The sequence below is a fragment of the Microcebus murinus genome, chromosome 16 (genome assembly GCF_040939455.1).
Source record: "Microcebus murinus isolate Inina chromosome 16, M.murinus_Inina_mat1.0, whole genome shotgun sequence".
NCBI classification, from domain to species: Eukaryota; Metazoa; Chordata; class Mammalia; order Primates; family Cheirogaleidae; genus Microcebus; species Microcebus murinus.
The window spans coordinates 33,434,246-33,445,433 of NC_134119.1; the positions used below are offsets into that span (position 1 = coordinate 33,434,246).

At 47.1% G+C, this 11,188-nt stretch overlaps 1 protein-coding gene across 1 annotated transcript; it reads left to right on the top strand.

The window, feature by feature from the left end:
- Positions 1-867: 867 nt before the first annotated feature.
- RAB5IF (RAB5 interacting factor) lies at positions 868-10,865 on the top strand. The gene is made up of 4 exons (XM_012754758.3): positions 868-1,188; positions 2,933-3,036; positions 8,706-8,835; positions 10,483-10,865. The coding sequence occupies exons 1-4, from the start codon at positions 1,075-1,077 to the stop codon at positions 10,522-10,524; spliced, it is 390 nt and encodes a 129-aa protein (XP_012610212.1). The 5' UTR covers positions 868-1,074; the 3' UTR covers positions 10,525-10,865.
- Positions 10,866-11,188: the final 323 nt, after the last annotated feature.

The following is an 11,188-nucleotide window of genomic DNA, read 5'->3' on the forward strand; positions in this document are numbered from 1 at the left end:
AGATGAATAATTCAGATATGCTGATGCCTAATAAAATTCTCCTTTTATTTCACCCTGAAGAGTTCTCGGTTTGAACTTGCTATACAGCCTTAGAAACTCGGGGCCCCAGGACTCTCTCATTTGCTGGACAAGATGAGACACTTAGTTGTTACAGAAGAGTTAAAAATATATATATATTTTTTTGATATATTGTCTTGCTCTGTCGCCCAGGTTGAAGTGTAGTGGCCTCATCATAGCTCATTGCAATCTCAAATTTCCTGGGCTCAAGCGATCCTCCTGCCTCAGCCTCCCGAGTAGCTGGAACTACAGGTACATGCCACCACGCCTAGATAGTTTTTCCGCTCTTGCTCAGGCTAGCCTTGAACTCCTGGCCTCAAGCAATCCTCCCGCCTTGGCCTCCCAAAGTGCTAGGGTTACATGCGTGAGCCACCGCACCCAGCCTAAGAGTTTGCATCTTCTACAAGGTCCCACAGAACTTGCAGGGTCAGGGGAGAAATGAGCAGGGCTAAAACCTGAGGGGCAGCTGGGGGCTCCCTGGGAGCAGGGTCTGGGCTTAGCAGGAGAGCAGGTCGCCAGACCGCCTCAGGAAAGGCAGAGCCGTCCCTGCCCCGCTGCTCCAGCGGCAGCTGTGGCTGACCCGGCCACGCTCACTGCCAATCCTCTGTTCCTACCTTACATGCTCTTCTTCAGTCTCCACAGCGCCTCCTTGCGCTCATGTCGCCGTTCCTGCCAAGATTGTCCCTTTCCTCCCACTCTACCGCGCACCTGGCGGAAACTTGTCGTCACTTCCGCCACGCGTAGAGCGCTTGCGCTGAGGCGGCGGCCGCTCGTCGCTGGGCCGGCTGGGCGGCCGCCGATTGGCTGCGTGGACACGCCGTTGCGCCGCCCCGCCCTCCGCGGCGCCTGCTAGGTGGAGCGCAGAGCCCGGCAGCCTGGCGGAGAGGAGCTGCGGCGCGTCGCGGGACCCGACCGCGGAGCCTGCCGCCGCCTCTCCGGGACCCGCGACCCTAGACCCCGACGCCCTTTGGCTCAGCCCGCGCGCCCCAAGCCCGGCCTGGGCGGCGCGACGGGAGGATGAGCGGCGGGCGGCGGAAGGAGGAGCCGCCTCAGCCGCAGCTGGCCAACGGGGCCCTCAAAGTCTCTGTCTGGAGCAAGGTGCTGCGGAGCGACGCGGCCTGGGAGGACAAGGTGGGTGCGGCGGGGTCCAGGGAGGACGCAGGTTCGAGGAGCCGGCTGGGACTGGGCGGACTGGCCTGGGCCTACCCCTGCCCCCGTCCGGGTGCGATCGAGTGGAGAAGTGGGGCGGGTGGCCTAAGGGTGTCGGGGCGAACTTGGAGGGCACGGGCCTGACAGCCGGGCTAGGAGCTTCCCGCGGAGTGGCTTAAGGAAGAAGCCGCCTGGTCACGCGGGAGCGGCGAGGAGGGGGCAGAGGAGTTGTCATCTGCGGGCAGGGCGTGCGCCTGAACGGCGTGACTGAGCTGAATTCGATTCGGCCTCCGCTTTTTTTTTTTCTAGTAGGATCTTAAGTTACTTGTTCGATTAAATTAACACAGTCTTTAACACAAACGGTAACAGTAACAGGCTTCTACTGAATACTTTCTATAGGTCAGGTCCTCTCCATGCATAATCTCACTGAATTCTCAGGACCGCTCTGAAAATTAAGTGCATTAAAAGCGTTTTCCTTGTAGTGAGGCTCGCTGATGGTGAGCTGATAGTGCTTGATTGTTGAATAAAAAAAATACTAATAGGTGTGAGAATCAAGAGGGAAGACTGAGACCACCTTCTGAGTGAGTGTGTATGTGAGAGAGAGAAAGAAACGTTACCAAATGTGTGTGAGAAATGGTCGGGGCTTCAGGATGTTCTTACTGATCACATTCAGAGGATCTAAGTGTGGACATTCCCCAACTCTGCTCCGTGATCTGGAAGGGACCATCACAAACCACTTGAGTCCAGGTAGCTTAAAAAGAATATTATATTTGCAATCTTTTGTTTTTATGGGCTGCTGAAGTGGGTTTTCTTTCCTGGAGTTCCTATAAGGGGGGATGGGAGGCACTTCCTCAAGGTGCCCTTGTCCTGCCCCCAGCTCTTGCAAAACCTGCAGTCTCTTTCTGATCCGCTGTGTCATTTCTTTCTTTCCTTGTATAAGGACCGGTTTCTGGAATCTAGGGCAGATCAAAAACCTGAGTCTTCTGTGTCCTTCTATGAAACTTAGATATGCTGGCACCTGTCTCCAGCACTTTTGTTCTAATCTTTCTCTGTGGCCAGTAGCACTGTTACTATCACAACCGTTTCATTAGAAGATATTTCATATATGCAGTTTCTAAAAAAATGTAAATGATTTCTCTAAAATTTTGATCTAGAGCACAGACTCTGGAAGTGATCACTTAAGATGTCTAAATAGGCCGGGCGCGGTGGCTCACGCCTGTAATCCTAGCACTCTGGGAGGCCGAGGCGGGCGGATTGCTCCAGGTCAGGAGTTCAAAACCAGCCTGAGCGAGACCCCGTCTCTACTATAAACAGAAAGAAATTAATTGGCCAACTAATATCTATATAAAAAAAATTAGCCGGGCATGGTGGCACATGCCTGTAGTCCCAGCTACTAGGGAGGCTGAGGCAGTAGGATCGCTGAGCCCAGGAGATTGAGGTTGCTGTGAGCCAGGCTGACGCCACGGCACTCACTCTAGCCTGGGCAAGAAAGTGAGACTCTGTCTCAAAAAAAAAAAAAAAAAAAAAAAAGATGTCTAAATATATTGTTTCCCACCACATTTTAGTATAACAGGTGATGCAAGAACCACATACTATTTGTTTTAAGGGAAAATTTCCCTGTGTTTAGCAGTGTTTAGCAGAAAGCTTTTCTGTCCCGCCTCACCTCCCCCATACTGTGGTACCCACCCCAGATAATACATGCATTATCTATCTGTCTTTTCTACAGGATGAATTTTTAGATGTGATCTACTGGTTCAGACAGATCATTGCTGTGGTCCTGGGTGTCATTTGGGGAGTTTTGCCATTACGAGGTTTCTTGGGAATAGCAGGGTAAGTCTTGGATGTCTTGCATTTTTATGATATCATCTCTTTTCCTTTTTTTGAACTCCTAAGCTCAAGTAATCCTCCTGCTTCAGCCTCCTGAGTACATGGTACCATAAGTGCCATGTTTTTTTTTTTAATGTAGGTTTTGTTTTCCCTTTATGGAAAAGGCCATTGCTACTTTGGAGGGTGTGTGTAATGACTAAAGCAAAAAGGTGCCTTCATAAATGGCACTCCTGGGTCTAGTGTGGCACTCCTGAGTTCAACAGGCCATGGAGCATCTCAGGTCAGGCAGGTTACCTTCCTGAAGTTTGGGATACTCCAGTTCTGGCATAACTTTTATACCTTTGGAAGTTAGGGAAATGGTGGATATTCTGTACTTGACCATCTCCTTTGTGCCTGGCACTGTGCTCAGTGTACTAAATCTTGGCTTTGTCAGAAGTTATTTCAGGTCTATTTTTTTTAAGAGGCAGGATCTTGCTATGCTGCCCAGGCTTGGTCTTAAACTCCTAGGCTGAGCAGTCTTCCTGCCTCAGTCTCCTGAGTAGATGGGACCACAGGTAAGTACCCCACCTTGCCCAGCTTAGGTCCCTACATTTTAAAAGCAGCCCCAAGGTAGGAGGTTGGGCCCTTCGCATTTTGTTGTGCTCCTGTGGCCAGTGGTAGCATACTTGATGCCAGCTTCTGGTCATGGTCATGGCTCAGTTTAACAAGTCCACATGCCCAGCAGATTAAATTAAAAAGATGTGTAGGAGTTGCTTTTTTTTTATTTATTTATTTATTTTTTTTTGAGACAGAGTCTTGCTTTGTTGTCCAGGCTAGAGTGAGTGCCGTGGCGTCAGCCTAGCTCACAGCAACCTCACACTCCTGGGCTCGAGCGATCCTTCTGCCTCAGCCTCCCGAGTAGCTGGGACTACAGGCATGCACCACCATGCCCGGCTAATTTTTTATATACATATCAGTTGGCCAATTAATTTCTTTCTATTTATAGTAGAGACGGGGTCTCGCTCTTGCTCAGGCTGGTTTTGAACTCCTGACCTTGAGCAATCCGCCCGTCTCGGCCTCCCAGAGAGCTAGGATTACAGGCGTGAGCCACCGCGCCCGGCCAGGAGTTGCTTTAAGATAGGAATCTTGGGTGAGCTGTTATGGAAACAGGAGGGCCTGGCCTTTTTTTCTGTATTTTTTTTAATTGATGTATCACAGTTTTACATATTTTGGGGGTACATCTGATATTTTGATACATGTATCCAATGCATAATGATCAAATCAGGGTAACTGGGATATGTATACCTTTATCTTACTGGTCTTTTCTTATTTATTTATTGTTTGTTTGTTTGTTTAGAGACAAGGTCTCTCTCTGTGGCCCAGGCTGGAGTGCAGTAGCATGATCATAGCTCACTGTAACCTCAAGCTCCTAGGCTCAGGTGATCCTCCCACCTTTGCCTCTCAAGTAGCTAGGACTACAGGCACTCACCACCACACCTAGCTAATTTATTTTATTATTTTTTTTTGAGACAGAGTCTCACTTTGTTGCCCAGGCTAGAGTGAGTGCCATGGCGTCAGCCTACCTCATAGCAACCTCAAACTCCTGGGCTCAAGCGATCCTCCTGCCTCAGCCTCCCAAGTAGCTGGGACTACAGGCATGCGCCACCATGCTCGGCTAATTTATTCTATATATATTAGTTGGTCAATTAATTTCTTTCTATTTATAGTAGAGATGGGTCTCGCCCTTGGTCAGGCTGGTTTCAAACTCCTGACCTTGAGCAATCCACCTGCCTCGGCCTCCCGAAGAGCTAGGATTACAGGCATGAGCCACTGTGCCCAGCCTCTAGCTAATTTTTTGTAGAGACAGGATCTAGCTATGTTCTGCAGGCTGGTCTTGAACTCCTGGCTTAAACTATCTAATCCTCTCACCTTCATCTCCTGAAGTGCTGGAATTACAGGTGTGAGCCATACCACCTGGCCCATTTCTCTTTTCACATAGGGAATACAAACTGTCACCCTTCTCCCATGTAAAACCACATTGATTGTTTTAGGTGTGATCACATTTCTTCTTATTCCCTTACTCTAGAGTAAAAGGGGTGAAGTATGTTTCAAACATTTGAGTTACCTGCTTTCTCAGAAGACAACCTAAAAGAAATTGTATGGTCCCCTCTTCTAATTAAAAGAGGCTTTTTGATTTATGATATTGAACAAGATGTTTGTACAAGGGAACGGTTAAGAGTTTATTATACTCTATGTGGCTGGGTGCAATGGCCTGTAATCCCAGCAGCACTTTGGGAGGCAAAGGCAGGAGGATTACTTGAGACCAGGAGTTTGAGATCAGCCTGGGTGACATACTGAGACCCCATCTCTACAAAAGATTAAAAATTTATCTGTGCATGGTGGCGCATGCCCGTAGTCCCATTGGTATAGGAGGCTGAAGCAGGGAGATCACTTAAACCCAGGAGTTCAAGTCTGCAATGAGCCACTGCACTCCAGCCTGTGTGACAGAACAAGACCCTGCTCTGCCTGACCTTAACAGAATGGGCACTGGAAGACTGAGGGTAAAGAGACATAGGACCTGGGGTTTATAGAGATCTTCCCAGGTTGAAGGTGGTATAGAAATCGATTTTTAGAATGTTGGTCAACCTGTTTGAGCTGTCTATGAGAGAAAAAAAGACAGGAGAATGCCAGAGAGGGAGGAGGGCAACCCAAAGGCAAGAGGCTGTTTCTTATTGTGCAAGACCACTTGTCGAGGAAAGGAGTAATGCTAGTTCAGAGTCCCTGTACCTGTCTGGTGTTGTGGGATTCTTAAGAGATTTCTTAGAAGTCATCCAATCTAGGAATAATATAGGAAGGATTAGAGCTAGCTCAGTATCTTTCCTAGTGTGCCCAAACAGACTTTTCAAAAACTTTATAAAAAAGTCTAGATTCATGTTCCAGCTCTGCTACTTTCAAGCTACATAATTTTGGGCTTATCTGAGTTTCCGCATCAGTAAAATAGGGGCAGTATAAGTGTGGTTGATAATTAGAATTAAATGAGATAATGCAAGTAAATAGCTAAACTTAGTGTTTGGTACAATGTAGATATTTCGTAAATGGTTCACTGTAAACAGTGGTAAGATGTGACTTAAGAAAACAGGAAGTGGGATGGTTGGGAGTGAATGCACCTTGGAGTGGCTCACCCACAGTGCATAGTGCCGTGTTTCAGGACGGCCTGTTTTCTGGGATTCAGTCCCACACTGTCCTGCCAGAGCCAGTTTCTCTCCACACAAATCCCTTCCCTCCTTCTGGTTGGCACCTTTTCCCCTGCGCTTGGAAAGAGCCAAGGACATTGATTTTTCCACACATGTCCCCTCTCCATCTGTCGGACCCAGCTGCTTGGGCTTAGGGCAGGACTGCTCTAGTGCTCATTTCTGGTGACTTCTTCTCTCCTTAACCGCCCTATGTCTCAACCCCAACTTGCTTCCCCTCATTTCTTTCTGTTGTGGTTACCAGTTAGGGCCTGTTAAGGTAAAACCATTTCCTCGGGTCTCGTTATTTATAATTTGCCTGAGATCTGAGTGATGGGTCCTGCTGTCTGCTGAGGTTTTCCATTATCAGGGAGGGACAGTGTCCATCCCCTCCTGCCTCTTGGTCCCTCTCATAGAGCTTGGAACATGATTAGTAGGTGCTCAGTGAATGTGTGTTAAAGTTTTTTTAACCACTTCGGTACGAGCGTCGACTATAGTCAGTAGCCACAGATGAATGTGCACAGCGACTTTAGCCGACAGCCATGATATGACTTTTCTAAGTTTTCATTTATCAAAATAAAATTGTGAACATTTAAAATAACGTAATGAAAACATATATGTATATGTTACCTATTCTGATTTACATTATAAGTAAAGCTGCCTATAAAGTAAAACAAGCTTTCAGTGCTTTAAAGCTTTCCTCATCACACAAGAGCAAAATGGATTTGTCGTCAATGCACAGCACAAACTATCGTGCGGACTATGAGTGCCAGCTGTGGGCAAGGTTTCTCGGCAGGTGAGCGCCGTACCAAAGTGGTTAAAACCATAATCAAGGCCGGGCATGGTGGCTCACGCCTGTAATCCTAGCACTTGGGAGGACGAGACAGGCGGATTGCTCGACGTCAGGAGTTCGAGACCAGCCTGAGCAAGAGGGAGACCCCCGTCTCTACTAAAAATAGAAAGAAATTAATTGGCCAATTAAAAATATATAGAAAAAATTAGCCGGGCATGGTGGCGCATGCCTGTAGTCCTAGCTACTCAGGAGGCTGAGGCAGGAGGATCACTTGAGCCCAGGAGTATTAATTTGTCTACACATTTGCTTTTAACTCTTGCTTATTTACAAAATGTAAACCATGCCCTTCCTTAAACCTCAGTTTAAACACTTCAAGTTCTTTCCTGGCCCTTCCCCCTTGACCACCAAATATTGGACTTAACACTCTTGTTTCTGTGACTTTACTTCCTGCTTAGTGTGTAAGCCCTGGAAAGCAGAGCCTGTGTCAGCCCTTTTCTCTCCCTATCTTCCACGCTCCCCTAAGTCTCCAGTCACCCTCCATCCCTAGCTCATCATTTGATCCTCAGAGTGACATTTCCTGCTTCCATCAGTAGCCTCCATCTAGAGCCATCTGCCTGTCCAAAATGAAACTTCTCTCAGAGGGAGGTAGCCAGATTTGGCTGGGTCGTAAGATTTCTGGCAGAAGATAAGGATGTGGCCACAACATGGCCAAGCTAAGGACTGTATTGCGTACTTCCTGCTTCTGTTCTACAACCATTATATTACCAGGCCCTTAGGTTTGAAGACTTTGGGGGTTCTTACCCCCTCTCCCACCATTCAGCTACTTTCCTGGTCCTTGTCCTAAAACATGAGTACAGGTCTAAACCGGTCTCCCAGCCCATTTCCCCCACATGTTGAGAAAGCCCATGGTCTCACTACTCATGAACTAGACTTCTGAAGGATGCACTCCCCACCCCATCCCCACCTTGCTCAGGCAGCCTCGGGGTCTCCCCCATCCTCTCGAGTGCCAATTTGTACTCACACCACTGCACCAGCCCACACTTCACGCATTGGGAGCCTTCAGAAGGGATGTGGCCTGAGACACACAGTCCCCCTGGTAGGTTAGATGCAACAACTGGAAAGGTGACAAAGAAAGTCTTGATCACACTGAAAACAAGAGATCAGGCAAGCAGGGTGATATGTTCCTGCTCGCTGCATTCCAAGTCTTGCATCAGCTAAATACATTGTGGGGGTCAGAGACCTTCCCAGGGGTGCTCACAGATGGCTGGCTTCAATTCCACTCCCATCGCTGATCTTAGTCCTCTAGCTCAGCTAAGTGGGCAGTTCCATTGAGGGCCTAAGCATTTTTGTGTAGTATTTCACTTACCCCGTAATACCCTTCAGCCTCCCCATCTTACAGATGAGGGAACTGAAACCCATCTCAAGAGACTTGTACAAGGTCTTACAACCTATGTCTGAACAAACTTATATTTGGGGGAAGAAAACCCCTCTTGTTTGAACCCAAGTAACTTCTGCCTCTTCAGGTCACCCCCTACTTGGTGGGGCAGACACATACGCAGTTAGTTAACTGTGGAGCACAGTGAGTGCCCTAATAGAGTGGAACAGTGATTGTGGGAGTTGAGTCTTCTAAGCTTATAGTTTGTGTTTGGTGCTTGTCCTCCTCACTCCAGATTCTGCCTAATCAACGCAGGAGTCCTGTACCTCTACTTCAGCAACTACCTACAGATTGATGAAGAAGAATATGGCGGCACATGGGAGCTCACAAAAGAGGGGTTTATGACCTCTTTTGCCTTGTTCATGGTATGTGTAGCTGATAGTTTCACAGTAGGCACTATTCATTTCATGAGGTGTCAATCACTTGAGGGGAGCCCACTGATTGCGTCAAAATGTGATTAGGGTGCCATTTTTCAAAAGGCATGACCTCTTTTGAGCCATGTTGTCCCAAAAGATGTATAATATACTGTATAATCTCCCCATAATGGGTAAATCCAGGGCCCATTGTCAGCTTCTACATCTGATTCTTAACCCTGGCTACATAATAGGAACTGGGTAACATTTAAAAATACATTTATAGCATTATTCATAATAGCTAAAAAGGACAAACCGAAATGGCCATCCACCTGATGAATATTATATATCCATGCAGTAGAATGTTATTTGGCCATAAAAAGGAAGTACTGATACATGCTGCAACATAGATGAACCTTGAAAACCTATGCTAAGTGGAAGAATCCAAAGGCCACATATCTTATGATCCCATATGTAAAATGTCCACAATAGGCAGATCCATACAGACAAAAAGTAGATGAGTGGTTGCCAGTGGCTGGGCAGAGGGGGAAATAGGAAGTAAGTGATAAAGGAAATAGGCTTTCTTTTGGAGTAATGTTTTCGAATCAGTGGTGATGTTAACACAACTCTGAACATATGGAAGATCTCTGAATTGTACACTTTAAAAAGGGTGAAGTGGCACATACCTGTAATCCCAGCTACTTAGGAGGCTGAGATGGGAGGACTGCTTGAACCCAGGAGTTTGAGACCAGCCTGAGCAATGTAGTGAGACTCCATCTCTAAAGTTTTAAAAAGGAAAACTTTATAAAATATGAATTACATTTCAAAATTGGTTTTTGGTTTTTTAAAAAAGTTAAACTCATGACCCTATATGGCCAGAGCCTAGCCCAAACCTGTAAAATAGGCCAGGCACAGTGGGTCATGCCTGTACTCCCAGCATTCTGGGAAGCCAAGGCAGGAAGATGGCTTGAGGTTAGGAATTCAAGACCAGCCTGAGCAAGAGCGAGGCCCCATTTCTACTTAAAATAGAAAAATTAGCCAGGTGTGGTAGCACGTGCCTGTAGTCCCAGCTACTCAGGAGCCTGAGGCAAGAGATCACTTGAGCCCAGGGGTTTGAGGTTGCTATGAGTTAAGCTGATGCCTGGGCAACAGAGTGAGCCTCTGTCTCAAAAAAAAAAAAAAAAAACCCATAAAATAAAGATCTTTTGAGATGTGCTGGGCATCCATCTATCTGTATATGTGTGTGTGTATATAAAGATCTCAGGAATAGTAGTTGGTAGCCAAGTTTGATAATCTCTGCTTTGATATAGAGCTGACAAGGTGTAATGGTGTTTTCACATTTGTGATCCTAACAGCTGCTAGCAGTACAGAATGCTTTGTGTGTATCATCCCTATATCTATACCCTCTGGGGCTAGGGTTGCTGTTTGGTGGGAGGAGGGGCTTGTAAGGGGCTCTCTTTAGGAACACAGGTGGTTGATCCTGGGCTCTGGAGACAGCTTTATTTCAGCAAAATATGTAGGCCCCCAAGCAGATTGTGCATTGGATAGGCCCCAGCGAGCACCCTGGGTACACATTCTCATCTGGCATCATTTTGTTTACTGGAATTGGGGCCTATGTTGACCCAGGTGACCTATGAACATTGCTTGTCTCCTCACTAGGTCATTTGGATCATCTTTTACACTGCCATCCACTATGACTGATGGTGTACAGTTCCCACTTGCTCCTTGTCCAGTCCAAAGGACCCTCTTAATTGCAGCACAGAAGCATGATTGTTGGGGCACCCCAGCCCCTTGAAACCTGAAAGACCCGTGTTTCCTGGACCGTGAATTAGTGTGCTGGGCACCAGTGTTTCTGCAAGGATTGTGACCTGAAACTTTTTAAAGAACCATCACCTTTGGGGGAAGCATTTTTGAATTTGTCCATCACCCACCATTTCTTCTTGGATGCCATCATGTAACAGCCATTCGCCAAGTGGAGCTGTCATTTAATTTGATGCACCTCTGGATTTGGATGAAACATTAAATTGTCTTCCTCGATTCTCCATCAAGTGTATAGTTTTTTTTTGTTTGTTTGTTTGTTTTTGAGACAGAGTCTCTGTTGCCCAAGCTAGAGTGCCATGGCGTCAGCCTCGCTCACAGCAACCTCAGACTCCTGGGCTCAAGCAATCCTGCTGCCTCAGCCTCCTGAGTAGCTGAGGCATGTGCAACCATGCCTGGCTAATTTTTTCTATATATGTTTAGTTGTCTGGTTAATTTCTTTCTATTTTTAGTAGAGGCGGGGTCTCACTCTTGCTCAGGCTGGTCTCAAACTCCTGACCTTGAGCGATCCTCCCGCCTGGGCCTCCCAGAGTGCTAGGATTACAGG